General features: G+C 40.7%; 1 protein-coding gene across 1 annotated transcript in view; it reads left to right on the top strand.

The window, feature by feature from the left end:
• zmat4a (zinc finger, matrin-type 4a) overlaps nucleotides 1–16,535 on the top strand; it is a 56,501-nt gene that overhangs the window by 15,846 nt on the left and 24,120 nt on the right. Inside the window, exons 3-4 of the mRNA XM_030791946.1 lie at nucleotides 5,100–5,189; nucleotides 14,686–14,842. Coding sequence (XP_030647806.1) covers nucleotides 5,100–5,189; nucleotides 14,686–14,842 — 247 coding nt within the window. The remainder of the gene's footprint in view (nucleotides 1–5,099; nucleotides 5,190–14,685; nucleotides 14,843–16,535) is intronic.

Here is a 16,535-nt window from a genome sequence, read left to right as displayed (position 1 = left end):
TGAAAAAGATGTTGTTAAAAAAAAAAATTATAAATATGCTAAGCTACATGGGATTTTTTTTTTTTTTTCATTTAAAAATGGATCTATGATGAGCATGCCTATCTCAGCTGGAGCGAAGACCATCCTTAAATTATAAACAACCGAGGTTTTTGTGTTTAAGTTCTACACAGTGAACATCTAGAATGCTATTTCAGCAATGTTATAATCTGCTGGGTCAGTTATGACATAGCGCTTTGAAACACAATGTGTTTTTTTTGGGGGGGGGGTGGTATTTTTGACATGTACATACAAATTTGAGCCTTGGATACAGCCTCTCCATTGTTATTTGCTCAAAGAAAAGCCGACCAGCCAAGTACATTTGGACAGATTACAGTTTTCTTTTCTAGGAAGAGGAAACACCATTAAGATTCAAACATGAGTCATCCCAGTATGTTTCGCTGGTGTGTCTTTCATCACACATTCTTTCTCATACACACACACACACACACACACAAACAGTGGATGCATAAAGCCTTGACAAAACAAAGAAAAATAAAGAAGCTGTTGCTTTGTATTTTTAGCGTAGCCTTAAAATGATAAATATGTTACCCTAAAGTAACATATTTATCATCAGAGCCCATGCATTTTCAATCCGAAAGAGAACGAATGCCAAACCAGTCATGTACAGATTGTGCTAATGAGCAGAACAAAGGCTTTCTGAAGCTATAAGGAATGAAAATGAGGTTTGCTCTGACAGTCTGTCAAACGTAAGGAGAAATATAACGTTTTAATAGTCCGTGGATGTAGTGAGAAGTCGTCTACTCCCGAGCCACTATTTGAATGTTAATGAATTCCCTCTGTTGTCCCTGTTTCCCTTAGATCACTCTTGGCTCCTTTTTCTCCTAGAGATCCAGAGCCTCTCTTCCAACTCTAATCTAACAGACCTACTTCAGCTAATCAAAGTCTTTAGCATCATCTGAATATTAAAACCCAGGTGTGATAGATTAGTGCTGGAACGAAATTCTCCAGGAGAATCCTTAGCCATTGCTGTCTTTGAGATTATACAGCGCTCCACAGATTGCCAAATGTTCAAATAATTCCCCTTCATTTCCCTTCAAAGATCCCTTAATTTCATTGCGTTAGGTTTCTAACTGAAATCGGATTGATCCCCCCCATTTTGTCATGTGTGTTTTTGAGAGAACTAATCATTTTCAGGGTTGTGGTTTTTTTTTTCATCCCCACATGGGAGAAAACACTTCTTTCCAAACAAAGCTGAAACAGCACAGGAGGTGAAGCGTTAAAAAGTGTGTGACAGCACTTAACTTCTCAGCGAGAAAAAACATTGAAGTTCTCAACGTTTAGTGTGAATGTTAGATTGCCCTTTTTGAATCTCCATGTCTTGAAGCAGGCAGTCTGGCTGGAATTTAAATGTTCATATAAACAGTTTAAAACTGTGCGTTAAAGAAATCAGAGTGATGATGCTCTAGCATAAATGGCTTTTAGATAAAAAAAAAAAAAGATCACAGATTTCATAATTTTAGCTTTGCACTGCTAAATGGACATTAAAGATATTTCTTAGTGAATCGACAAGATGTCCTTTTTTTTCACTCCATATGCAGCAATATCGTATGTGCTGCCCCATGTCTAAATAAAATTGCTGGCTAACGGAAGCATTTTGGCAGATAACCTTTGATTTTTGTAGTCCTGTAGTCAATCTCATGACATGCTAAGTTTGGAATTCTACCTACTCGACATCTCCTTTTCGATTAAACATATTTAGCATCTTAGCTATTGTGAGAATTTCCTTTGCTTTCTGGGCTGTTAATTTTGGAGGACGGGTGCCATTTTTTGTGCAGTGGCAAAATGCCAAATATTTCAATGTGACACCAGGAATTCAAAAGCAGTTTGATTGAATTAGGCTCTGAGTTTGGTTTTATAATCGAAGAGGATTTGTCTGAGCATTTTTGAAATGAGTACATCTCATTGAAGTAGGAGGGGCAAGGGTTTTTTTTTTTTGAAGTGGGAACTGAAGACTGATTTGTGAAAATGGAACACATAGTTCTTGTCGCTGTTTTTTTTTTTTGCTTTTGGGGGTTTGTTCAATGCTGCTGATGATAGCTTTTAAGTTAGTCTAGAGAGACAGTGTCAGAATGGCCTAGTTTTTTTTTCCCCTTTTGTGTTTTTCTTTTTTTTTTTCCACCGACCACTCCGTCAAGTGTTGGCACAAGTGCTCCTCTATTGTCTTGTGATCTATACTCAGCATAATACAAGGGTTCCTGCCAAGAGCTGTGTCTGAATTGTGTAATCCCACTTCTGTCATGACATTCTGTCACTCTGCTTAGCTGTCTGGGTGAGGGGTGACTGTGAGGGAGAAGAGAGACAGAGAGAGAGAGAGAGAGAGAGAAATCATAAAAAGAAAGAACGAGAGAGAAAGCTCTCTCATTGAATACAAGCACCATAGAATGGCAACGGATATTTTTAAATGTTGTTTATCGGAATATTTAACATAGATCACTCCTCTCAGAATTCCTGGTTGCTGTTTTTCAGGGAGTGAAGAGCATGTACAATGTGGATTACAGTAATGAAATTTGGCCATGCACTAAATTAGTATTGACAATGCCCCAGAACCAACCAGAAACAACTGGCGGCAGCAGCACCCAGGCAACCTCCTGCCAGTGCCGATGTAAGAGTCAAGTCACCATGTAACATGAATTGACAGGGCATTTACCTCACTCTCCCATGGGCAGATTTTGAAGGCACAAGAGCCACCCGATAGAAACCAACATAAGTGGCCCTGATTATCTGAGATGACAGTGTTGTTCCATTATCAATTAGAAAAGCAAATTATTTTGTTTTGCCCAATAGGTATGAATAATTTATAAAGGCTAGAGTTAAGTGTCATGAATGCAGCGTTTTTTTTGTCTCTCCAATATTCTCAGATTTAATATCCTACGCTGTACAGAGAGCATTTATTTTCACTCACTATTTATATATCGTTTGTTGTCACAGCATTCATAAAGTGTACAACATTTAATGTAGACTTTATGAAAAGTTGCAGAGTCTTTTATACAAAGGACATGTGTTTGTGAGTCTAGCCCCTGAACTATGGTGAGACCACCCAAACACAGGTTACCATAGCAGCTGGTATGTTTTTCATTCATCCCATGACAGCACAAATTGGGATTTTGCCGGTCTGTCGTACACACACACACACACACACACACACGCACACACACACACGCACACACACCAATACAAACTGTACTATAGGAATCAAACAATGCCAGTCAAGCAGAGTCCCAAGCCATCTGGTTCTGCCATACAGAGACCAGCATCTCTCCCCAGGCTCCTTTCCAAAAAAAAAAAAAAAAAAAGAAAAACCTCCTCTAGAATGGCAGCTTTTCCTCTCCTCTTCCCCTTCATTAGAAAAGTTCTAAATATAGACTCTTTGAAACAGAGCAAAATGGCAGCAGCTCTCATCAGACTCCTCACATCCATCTGGTCTTTATGAAATCAGACAAAAGACAAAGGAAAGGAAGTAAGGACAAAAAGGCCTCTTCAGGGTCTTGGAACTGAGTCACTGTTGCGTTGGGAGTCGCTCATACTTTCCATTTTCATTCCCAAACTTTGTACCTCCTATCTGCTAACGTAGCGTAGCGACAAGCTACGTTCCTCGTGTCCATTACAGTAATCCCTTTGCGTTGCAGTTCTGGTGAGGGCAACCGTCGGCTATTCGGCATAGATAGTGTGCAACCATTAGATCAATAACACCATTCCAGTGTTCTGAGCATAATTTGACACTCCCTCCTTCCCTTGCTACAGTTGAATGCACCATTAGGTATTGCTTATTATCACATTATTCCAGCTGCCTGAGGGAGAGGAAATGACCTTTGAGGACCATACTGGGCTAATGCCAAAAATATCCACCAAGCCAGGTCAGGTCCTCTTTGTCCTTTTGCCCTGTTTCAGTAAGGATAATAGAATTGAATATATTCTAGAAAAGATTTCTTCTTGTACGTGAAATGCACGAAAGTGTCACATATGATGGATTTGGGGGATATGGGATGGTTTTGAAAGTAGTTTTAAGTGTGTTATTTTCTGCAGCTGTATTGTCTCTGCAGTATGATTGCTAGAGAGAAATACAGGAGTAAATTGACGCTGATTTAAAAGAAAGTAAGAAAAGTATTTTTCCCAAGACCCAAGAGATTGGAGAGAAGCCCAGAATGATTGTCTCATTTCTTCTCATTGTCTGTCTGCTGCAATAACCTTCTGGATCCTCTCTCTCTCTCTCTCATTCTCTCTCTCTCTCCCCCTTTCTCATCAAAAAAGATCAAAATGTCTCCCTCTGCAATATTTCCTCTAGACTTTGGCAGGGTAGACAAATAGGTTTTGCTAAGCCAACTTCTCAATACAAGTTAACAGGATCAGTTTGTTTGTCAAGGTTTTTCTGTAGACATCCAACTGTCATCTTTTTGGGCTATCAGACACACATGACATTCAGAGAACATTCCAGAAGTGTAGAAAGATAATGACTTGCCCTTTCAATAGGAAAACAAAATGGCTTGGTTGAAATTGGTTGATATGGCTGCTGCGCTCTTTCTCCTATTCCTTTTCCTCAATAACTAACTAGCAAGAGCTCTATAAAAACCTCATCATGAATTGGCATCATTTTCAGATAAACTCAAAGCTGAATTGATTTACCCCGTGAAAAAGCAGCTATCCTGTCACAGGAGAGGAATCAATGGGTTTGTGATGTGTGGCCTGCCGCTCTCTTAATGGCAGCTGTCGTCGTAATTATTTATTGGCCTTGTGGTTGGGCTGGATTGCCTATGGTTGACTGCAGCCGTTTGAATTTTTCACTTCACCTCATGCTTAACAGAAAAGTCTTTGAAAACCTAACATCAATTCACACCTGCAGTTGGAAAGAAACAACATGCCTTTCACTCTCTTACGATCTGGATTATGCCGTGGCATTTGTGAGCTACCAATGTCAAACCACATATCAGATATAAGATGCTGAATGTAGAATTGCAGCCCCCAACTACTTTTGGCAGAGTACCGTGGTTTTATGTTCATTTCATAATAACAGTTATTGTCCTTTCTTCTCTCCCTGTCTCCAGAGTCGAAAACATGCAAACAAAGTCCGTCTATACTACATGTTGCATCCCGTAGATGGAGGATGTCCAGCTAAGAAGCTTCGAACAGACAATGTAAGTACATACAGTGTCTGCTCCAACCACTGAATTACCTCTCAGTGTCTCAAATCATTGCTCAAAATCATTTTTCTTCTAGGTCAGATTATGTTGTATAACAAGAAAATATGGGCCCCGTCATTTGGCAGTGACGGTCTTTTTGTATGTCCTTTATCATTTCAGTGGCCATTTGATTTAGGTTGTCCTCTCATCATAATCACACAAGTCGTTTGCTCCATTTGTGGTCCACTTCCCAGTAAAAAGTGTGAAACTGCCTGTAGTCTCTAATTGAACTCTCTCTGTTATTGATTTCTGCCATTTGTGTTTTGACCCTCTTGGCCGCGGTCAGAGTAACACGGAGTTAAATAGCTCAACCCCTTTTATGCGTGGCTGAACTTGAAAATGGATGCAAAAAAACTGTAGAACGTCAGGTCGGCACTCTATCAACAGAGAGGAAACCCGTCTTGATTTTGTGTAAAGCACTGCTCAAGTCATTTTGACAGTTGCTTGTGTGTTTAGCCCGCAGCCCCCCGGGTCGATAAGTGCTGAAAATCTGATGAGTGCTCTCAAGTCTTGTACTGACAGACTGTCCGCACGGTCTGATTTGCGGCACTGCAAAGCCTCTGTGTACTGAACCACTCAAAAATTCATCTTGAGGCGCCATCAAACGAACGATTTGTAAAGGTTGTGGAAGCCGAAGTGGATATAGTCGCTAAAACCACTAAAACAGCACCTAGCATCCTCTATCATTTATGAGCGCCGCTTTATATGTGAAGCAGTGAGGTGCTTATTTTTTTTGGGGGGGGGGGGGTTAAGATGGCCCTGATCCAGTCTTAATGAACTTTCGTGAAAACAAAAAGAAAGGTTCCAAAGAGAAGAAGCCTTTTCAGAGCACTAGCAATGGACCGACAGTTCCCTCCCTGAACTTCAACAGATGTTTCAACCCCCCTCCATAAAAGATCCTTGAAAAGACCCACAGTCATTTCTTTGTGGGGGGAGGGGGGGGGGGTTAAGAGTTATCTAAACCTGTTTAAAATGGATGTTAGACTAATGCAATAGCTTCAGGCTACAGTATGCATTTGAACAGTCTAGAGTGCTCTAACTTATTGGGTGTTAATGCTTTTAAAAAGAAAAGCTGATTTAAAAAGGAAAAGCAATTTAAAGGGAGGGAATCTGTGAAGATACATGGAGACAGTGCTGCGCTATGGCTTGGGGCTATACAGAGCACTTTAAAAGCACAATCCACAGCACCCAAACTTTTTGACTGTTAATGTTTTTTAAAGGGTTCTGCATTAGTTTTGGTACACTGAGACCTCGAGGCCAAGTGAACTTCTATGGTCTAGTAACTACGTTGAGTGGATTACCATAACTTTTTGACAGTCTGTACTTGAGGATTCTATACTGTCGATACTTTTAAAAAGTCACGCCGATAGTCGTACTCAGGATGAACTGAGTGAGAAAGATTGAGTGCAGTCATGTCACTGAGCAAGCGTCCGGAGATTGCTGCCCTAATTCAAACAACATGACGTTCGTGTTGGAAATGCCTGATGCGGTGAAAAATGATTGATGTCGTTATCTAATGAAATGCGTGTGATGGTATCTCAGTGTCATAAGAGTAGTACATTGGTGGCTGAATGAGTGCTCTTAGCAGTAATTTGATTGTCATGTAGTAACTGCCAATGAAACGTCTCTTACCACTGACATCATCCAATTATATTATGCAAGGGGTCGTCCCGGTTCCTGCCTACCTTTTCACCCTGAAGTGTCTATGATTGATAATGGTTCGTTGGAGACAGACTTGACGTGACATGTCGATATGGCAGGTTACGTGCTGAGTGCTTGGTGCGACTTGCAAGTCTTTACTCAAATTACATCATTTGGAAATCACAAGCATGATCCGGTCAAGTTCAGTCAATATATTTGTATCCTTTTCTGCACTTTCTGAACCAGTGATACTGTTTTGTTTTTGGTTTTTTGTTTGTTTGTTTTTTTGGTGTCTTTTCTGCTTGACCATACAGTATGTTCATCAGAGTGGTACAGTGTGTTCTTAGGCCTTTTCTTTTGACTTAAATATCACGGTTCTTTTTGTTAATGTTCTCTGAAAGTGGAAATTTTGGCAAACACAAAGGGCTTTTTTTAAGTCGAACAGGTCACTAAATCACTTCTTTTTCGAAAAGGATTTTAGGGTATCTTATAGTGGTGAAGGCAATTCTTTTTCTCTGTATCTTAGTCATTAAAGATTAATCGGTGGTGAATTTGTTGTGACTGCCACTGTGTATGTTACCCTCTCAGTGAAACTATTGTCCCTCTATGGAATTAATGGATATTATAGTTCCTGTATGAACCATTGTTTATAATCTCACTAATCATATTCATGTGATGTTGTGTCGAGTCTGGAATTGTTACAAAATAGCAAAATTGATGATCTGCTGTTGCATAATTATCATTTTGGACAATTAAGAAAAGGGTAGAAAACTAACGACTGGGTAATTGACTAATTACAGGACATTACCTGATACTGTAACTTTAGTCTGACATACAACCTCCACAATGCAGGTCATTTTGAAAAATCAAGAACTACACGTTTCCTCTTTCTTTTTTGTGATAACTGTCAACACATCTCAGTCAGTGATCGGATCCAATCAAGCCTTGATGATGCGCAGTTGCCAACTCTTAAGGCTGATGTATACTTCTGCGTAGGCTGTACCCGGAGCCTACGCCGTAGCCTACGCGAGTGGCCTGTGAGCATTTCTACTTCTGCGTTGGTGTGTCTGTGTCGCTCTGTAATGAAACCTTCAAAACACTAGTTTCCAGTGGGATTTCTATGCCACTCTGTTGATTTCCTCGTGCATTACAAACGATGGAGTGATGTTAAATAAAAAGTCGGAATTCAGCTCTTGCACAGCAATATCTGTAAAACAAGTTTTACGTTCAAAAGAAGGAGTTTCTAAACTTTGGGGAACAAACAAACGGAGCTCTCAAAATAATGAGCGTTCAGTTCATTATTTTGCCAAAAAATTTCAATCGCGACTGAAACTGAGTGGATCACGTTGGAGTAGGAGCTAATAAATGTTGAACAACAGTTACTTTTACTGAAATTACTGCAACACAGAAAAGAGAGAAGACATCGGAGGAGATGGTGTGTACGACCATTGAACCGACTGAGCAGATGGAGGGTGATCCAATCAAGCGGACCAATCACAGTTGTTGTGGTCTGCTTCGACACGCGTCACAGCGACGCATAATTACAGTTCTAGGGAGGTGCGCGTCAGGCTATGGCATAGGGTTACGTGGCTATGCAGAGCCTACGCCGTACCTACAGCGTATATTCGATGCAGAAGTATAAATTGGGCTTTAGCCACTGTCTGTGTGTTTGTTCAAAGAACATCAGTCTATCATCCTCTCCAACATCAAACTGTCATCCTCTCTATCATTGTCTAATCAAACAGTAGTCATTTCAGAACTGGCATTCACTACCTTATCCAGCTGCTTCACACCAATCAGGGGACAGCACAATGTACTAATAGCTACATGGTCCCCTAAGGACCTTTTAAAAACCCTTCCTTGTGGCCTCTAGCACTGTAACTCAATGCAGAAGCCATTAAAGAGGACACAATTAGTGCCAGGGGAGAACTTTTGGCCAGATTGAATATCCCATCCGAGCACGGCTGCTATTTAATTAGCGGTGTTTAAATCAAGGCTGAGTCTCGTCTTTCCAAGGCGACACAGAGAGACACAGAGAGAGAGAGAACACTGTGAGACAGTGAGGGTGTCAGGGAGCCTCACCTATTTTTGGCTGCTGTTTCACTCTTTCGTTGTTTTTCTACGTCTCCTTCTTTCTGTATTTTGCTCTTTCTTTCTCCCTCTTTCATCACTTAGAGCAGTTTTAAGATACTGTATGCATAATACATGCAGGACTAGAGAGTGTTTTTTTTTTTTTTTTTTATGGCCTAGTGGAGCCCTCCATCACACATGTTTATTATCCCTCCATACGGCACAGTTTTATATAACTCCATATCCGTAACAATCCACAGTGTCAGTGATTAATAACTGTGTCATCAACCGACCTCCCCAGGACTATATTCTTTACCTCTGTGTAATGTAAGTACTTTAAGTGCTGTGAAAAAGAGAGAGAGAGCGAGAGAGGGGAGAGAAGAGTGAAAGAAAAGGGGAGAGAGAGAGAGAGAGAGAGAGTTGGCTATCTTTTTGTAAATCTTTTATCTAAATCTAAATTGCCTGTGTGTCTTGTGCAGAGTCTAGAACAGGTTCAGAGAGTGTGTGTTTGACTTTGATCAATAACCGTGTAGTGACCGCGCTGGCCACTGTTGGCGTGGCAACATGTTCTCATGGCAACAAGCTCCATGATACATTGCCGGAGTTCTGTGACCTTTGTGTGTGTGTGTGTGTGTGTGCGCACGTGTGTGTGTGTATCTAGGTCTCTGGGAACTGCTGTGATGCCTATCAGTCTCTTCCTCACATCAGTAAGAGGAGTAATTAGTTTAAATGAGCAGGTTCACCTCTACCATGGTCCTCAATAGGGGATTACTGCACAGCAAAGAGACCAGAGATAAATAAGACTGAGGCTATGTCTGTTTTCCTGTACAGCTCCCTGAGTTTAGTTCACCCTAATGACACCAATTTGCTATTAGCAGCAACAAACAGATGATCATGAGAATTATTCCCCAGTAATCTGTATCAAAAGATTATCCAGTGACACAGCTATATTTCATATGCTCCTGTAAACCACAGCTCTCAAGTTTGGCATTTTATTACCGATCATGGCCTTGTTCCCAGTTGCAGGTACAGAGTGTATATTGTAAATTGTATACCATGTATGTTTTCACGTCTTTGTTACCCAACCTCCATATATATATATATATATATATATATATATATATATATATATATATGTATCATTGTATAAAAATGTAAATAATTAATCACAAAAAAATAAGCATTTAAATTAAAAGCTAGTTATTAATCAGCATTTTGAGTTCACAGTGATGTAGAGCGGTGCGTGTTGTGTTTTGGTAAATCACAAAGTGGTCTATGAGAATTCCGTGTGTGTACCAGTGTTGTTGGTGAACATCCATCTGTCGTGGGACGGCCTGTCCTCCGTTCTGGTGATTGTGTGACTGTAACACATGTGTGCGGAACAGATGAAGAGCGCGGCCGGTTGATCTGGAGCAGCGGACAGGTGTGACGAGCAAAACTGATTGAAGTCGATGTGACAGTTGTACACTTGGTTGCTCCCTCTTCTCCTTCAGCAATATCAAACAGATTGTGTGTGCGTATATGTGCGTGTGTGTGTGTGTGTGTGTGTGTGTATGTGGGTAAGGGGCCAGAGCCAGTGATTTTTTGTAGGAAAAAGAGCAAACATGGGTTGTATCAAAAAGACATCATATTCAAAATATATTTTTTATATTACATAAATGTTACATATTAAATGTCGTCATTTAACATTCAAACATATAAAATAGGCTAATTGCTAGAACACAATCCTTTTAAAAGTTATTTAATTCACTTATATATTTCCAGTATCTGTAGTTCTGGAAAAAAAAAAAGTTACAGAAACATACTGATTATGTAAAAAAAAAGGATGTGAGCACTGAGACATGCACCTGTTTAAACAGAGAGTTGGAGAACAGAGAAAAAATATGAGCTGTAGTGTCATTTGAGTCCAACATCCTCTCTCTCTTTCTCTTTCTCTCTCTCTCTCTCTCTCTCTCTCTCTCTCTCGCTGTTTGTGTATTTGTGTGTGTGTGTGTGTTTCAGCCTGTTTCATATTTCATTCTGTCCTCACAATAGCACATATCTTGAAGCATTACTGTGAAGTAACAGTACTGTTAGAGTCAGATGCCTGGCGATAATAGGATCACACAGGACATTGTTGATGATCACACTTGAGTCGCTAGCTTGTTTTTTTTTTTTTTTTAGCGAAGCTCACGTTACAGCAATAGACTTGACTGTCCACCTTAATATAAGGAATCATTCTTTTTTTTATCCAGCTTTAGCTGTCAGCTGTCCCATTTCTTCTGAGTTTCTGCACACAGCAGTTGCACTAATATTAGCCCAACTGTTGTGTCCAGTTCTAGTACTATAACAGACTGACTGTCAGGGAATCTCAAGGAACCCAGAGAAGATCAAGCAGTAGGCAATTTGTAGGGGGATGCGGGGGGGGGGGTGCCATCCCCCTTGTTAGCAAAATGACCAAAATGCATCTTCCTTCTTGACCTGCCATCCCCCTATATACTCTATAGAGTAGTGTCAGTGACTACTGGGCCATCCCCTCTGTTCAGAAATAACAGATCACCCACTGGGATCAAGTGTGTGGAAGCTAAGAACAGAAGAACGCTTATGAACGTGGTGCTAATGTTTCTGAAGTGTTCCAATGGAATTGTTCAAAATTCCTTTACAGTGAGGCATGGCGTGATTCCTATATTTCAACAGAGGCACGTTGAAACATTCGTCTTGGCGTAGAGGCGAAGATGAAATATGCAACTCATTGCTGACAGAAAATGGAATTTACTGCTTACGAATCAAAATTATTATTTTTTTTTATATTGTACGTGAAAGAAGTGGGGAGCGATTCTACTGCGAAGCCATAAATCTTTTTTTTTTTTTTCCTCACTACGTGTTTGTAAAAGTGCATTGCAGCAGTATGTTCTGGAAACAGGATTGTAATTATGCTCAGCAACCTGCTCAAAATGAGAATGGTTTAACTACATACAGCACACACACACACACACACACACACACACACATACAGATGCAGAGGTCTTCTGAGACACGTTTGAAATGACTTTTGTTGTGGTACACATGAGTCACATGTTTTCTATTTTGTGTGAAAGAATAGCTGCGAATGTCATTTTTCCTGTCATTTTTAAAAGCCAAGACTGAGAAAAAAATTCAAAAGTAAGAAATCTGCTGAGATGTGGTGTAAAGGGCACTACTAGCAGTGACAGAAAATATTGGTGTGATTCAAAGTTTCAATGTTTTGTGTATGTGCACTGAAGGACAACACAATGTGTATGTATTTGTTTCTCTGTATGTGTGTGTGTGTGTGTTCGTGTGTGAAGCAGTCCCATCCACAGGCGTTTGTGCAGTCTTGCTATGTACCATTAAAGTGTATTATGGCAACTGTACTACACAAACGCAGACACACATACACACACACACACACAGAAGATAAGGGAATCCTGCTTACCTTACTTATGCGTTGTGTAGGTTGTGATGTGTTGCATACAGAGAACTGAGTATACCATTACAAATGCAATCAGTTCAGCTCTGCAGAACAAGGGAATCCATTTTGCTCTCAGGGATGGAGAAACAGAGTTTCTCTCTGTCTCTGTGTGTGTGTGTGTGTGTGTGTGTGTGTGTGTGTGCGTGTGTGTGTGTGTGTGTTTGAATGAGTGCGTGTGCATGTGTGTGTTTGAATGAGTGCCTGTGTGTGTGTGTGTGTGTGTGTGTGTGTGTGTGTGTTTGAATGAGTGCGTGTGCGTGTGTGTGTGTTTGAATGAATGCGTTCACGTGTGTGTGTGTGTGTGTGTGTGTGTTTGAATGAGTGCGTGTGCGTGTGTGTGTGTTTGAATGAATGCGTTCACGTGTGTGTGTGTGTGTGTGTGTGTGTGTGACGTGAGACAGTGGCTCCTCAAGGACAACTACATGTCACAGTACATGTGTCTCCTCTGCTGTCCCTCTTCATCCTCCTTTGGCGTTCCTGCATGTTAATGACAAGAAGCCACTGTGAAAACGTACACAAACAGGCTCTCTGTTTTATTCATATCACTGGAAACCGAGCTGTAGGGTCGCCGTTGTTTCTGATTACTATCCATAAAACTTCTGCACTGTAATTTACTTTAACAGCTTCAGTGCCTAGAAGACATAAACTTAAGTGGAAGAGATAAGCAAGTGCAGATGCAGATAAACAAGTACCATTGGTTGAAGGAAAAAATACTTGTAAGAGAGTAGGATGATTGTTTCATAACTGGAACATTAGTGTGTTTATTACTAGTTTCATGCACTGTACATCAATCCAGTGTATAAGCCTCTGTGGACCTTAAGTGCAATGTGTAGGGCTTAGAGGTATTCAGCAAATGGTGCAAATAATGTCATTTATGCCAAATAAAGGCAGTACAAGCTCTGTACAAGCAGTACAAACTATTTTATTCAACAAATTAAGACATATTTTCCCATTGGCAAGGTTTTTGTCAACTTTTCAGTTGAAACCACTGACAATAAACAGACCTTCCATCCCTAACTCTGACTCAAAGTATGAAAATAATTAGCCTTCATTCCTCCCTAAATGCATTGCTATACAGAGGTATCTCCTTCGTGTTGAAATTACCTACAGCAAATTCACCAGCATTAAATGAATTCCGAGAGTGTTCATATCACCATTAAACAATATAAACATTCTCAGGGTTCATTTAAAACTGGCGAATTTGCTATGCATATTTCCCCCTTTAAAATCAACGAGCAGGATATTTTTTTCTGTCTCTCTCTTTCTCTCTCTCTCTCTCTCTCTCTCTCTCTCTTTCTGTATTCCCTTTAGAAATGAACTCATCAGTCTAAAAGGGCAGGTTTTTTTCTCCTCCAGAGTAGCATCCTGAGGGGTAATGTGTTCAACTGCAGTCTGCACAGATGGAGACTCAGGGAGCGGCCGTTGCAGTCAGATAGCAATCGCTCACTCCCCGCCGTCCCTTAACTGCTGAGTGGCATTTGCATCCCACCAGGAAACAAAATGAGAAAAACGACAAGCCACCAAGTCTATTGCTCCCAGCGACAGAGGGACGGAGGGAAATTAACTTGCTGATGCACTCACTGTTCATCTGCCTTAAAGCCTTGAGAGTTTTTGACCTCAGTGGTTTAAGAGGGAAAACATTTTTTTATTTTTATTTTATTTATTTATTTATTTTTAAATTCTGACTTAACAGCAGTATGTTTTTTTTTCTTTCTTTTTTCTCCTTTTTCAACTTTCAGACCTACTCTGGACACATCAGTCTGTGTTTCTTTTCAGCATATGAAAACGCTCTGTGAATTCAGAGAGAGCACCCTAAGTCACTCTTGATCAGTTTATTATTTGAATGCCAAACAGTGTGATAGAACTGTGGCATTGCCGTTGCTCTCCAAATCTCCATTGCAGATGTGTTCAGGCCTGGTCCCCAAGGCTTAGGGTTCTTCTGTTTTTTCTCTTCACATGTCTGCTCTGTGCACAGCTAGATAATAGAACTTGCTATGGTATCCTAATGTAGTATTCTTAGTTTTCTGAAATCAGTTACGTTAATGTACAGATATGTTGATTAAAGAAGTTACAATTTAACTACAACATCAAACAGTTTAATTAAACTACAAGTATAACATGAACTCAGCATGGTTTTGGGAAGAGTGCAGATTTTTACGAGTTAGATTACTGTGCTTATGCTGCTACCAGGATATTAGGTTTAGCCCAATGTTAATGTTTTAGGTTGGTTCAGAATGAGTCTGCATAAACACTGTATTTTAACTTCTCCAGGGCAGCGAAGAGGGAGATGTGGACAAGAATAAGTGCTGCACGTTGTGTAACATGTCCTTCACCTCAGCCGTGGTGGCACAATCACATTACCAGGGCAAGATTCACGCTAAAAGGCTGAAGTTACTGCTAGGGGAACCACCCGCTATCACGGCCAAAGGTAAGCGCGCCTTTTTATCCTCTCGCAGCATGAAGCTTCATCCAATCATTTACAAACAAAACGGAGTGACTGAATGTGTGACTCGTAGGAGAGCTATCAGTGGCAGCCTGGTTCCTTGGGAGACCCAAAGCTTGATACACTTTTGGCTTTAAGCAATAAATGTAGCATAGTCGCTAAGCTGATTTTTAAAAAAAGAAGCTACCCTTGACTTTTGAGAGAGTGAAATATCTACATAGTTCTTGTGTGAAGTTATTTGGGGTTGTAGCTGGTCAGTTCAACATACATTTAAACTGTTGTAGAGAAATGCCACTTCCCTGGACTTCAGAAGTGCTTATGGTAGTGAAGCTAATGTAAGTCTATCTTTAGTAAGCCCGCTAAAATGCTTGTCAGCATTTAGTCAGAGACAGCGTAGTTAGTGTTTGAATCCAACCTTTGTCAGCTCTGATTTGATCTATACATATCTGTATGTCTCACCAAACAGATGACTAGCTGTAAGTGACACCATCTACATGAAAGCAAGCAGTATCACAGCGCTACCTTGTCATGCTATATGCACAAGGTCTTTGTCGTACCGGGAAACAGACGTGTCTATCTCACACTGACAGACAGGAACATTCTTCCTGACTGCACATCTACACATACGTGCGTTCCCACACACACACACACACACACACACACACACACACACACACACACACGCAGAGAGAGAGAGCTCAACACTATAAATATTTCACAATTCTGACTATGTCTCAGTAATGTCTGCAGGTTGTCTTTAACTTTCATTAGAGTTTGACATTTCTTGTGATACTTGGGGGGAAAAAGAATTAGCAATATTTTACAATGTAAAGCAGCTGTGAGCACTGAATCGTTTTGCAAAGTGGCATTTGAGAGCACAGTGCAAGCTGGCTGATCAGGATGAGTGGAATTGAGATGTTCCAAAATCAAGCCTCGGCCTGCTAAATCAAATTATATTCCAATTCACCATCTGACACTGCACACACGCACAAACAAGCACACTCACAACATTCTCTCTCTCCCTCTCTCTGTCTCTTTCTGTGAGTAGCTGTTGTACCTGCTGTGATGAAAGCATTTTCTAATTGTTAAGGAGTCACTTTTCTTTCCATAGGTTTTGAAACACTTTATTGTGCTGTCACATACAAGTCGTAGCTGTTCAGAGCTTGTGTATTTTGGGCAACATAATTACACAGCCTCAGTCTTGGTGTAGACAATACAACATTTAGTAAAACAACCCCAGTGTGGTGTCCGTTCCTCCGACAAGTGGTGTCACAGCGTGATGTAAAGCAGCCAGGGACCCGGAATGTGGTTCCTCTGTCCTCAAAACAGTGAAATTCAGAAAGAAATCCTAACCCCCAAGGCCTCATGATTTCTTGTCTAGAACAGTCTTTGTTTTTTACGAAGACTCTTTTCCTCTCCTCCTCAAGTTTCTTTTTCATTACTGTGATTTCAGACTACTCTTGGGAAAGGAGTCACGTAGGGTCACGGTTTCAGGATTTAGCTTTAGGGAAACCGCTCCGCTTCCATTTGAATTCGGGGGATCGTTCTTTCGGAACACCACCACGACGTGGTTTCGGAACGCACAGGAACGAGGCGTGCGGCGTCATCCTTTTCAGAACACATCAGTGTCCACTTTCAGTTAGCCTCCAGTGGTGGCTGACCCAGGGTGTAGAGTGTA

Source organism: Chanos chanos, chromosome 14, assembly GCF_902362185.1.
Source record: "Chanos chanos chromosome 14, fChaCha1.1, whole genome shotgun sequence".
In the NCBI taxonomy this organism is placed as follows: Eukaryota; Metazoa; Chordata; class Actinopteri; order Gonorynchiformes; family Chanidae; genus Chanos; species Chanos chanos.
This window is presented reverse-complemented; position numbering and strand designations above follow the sequence as displayed.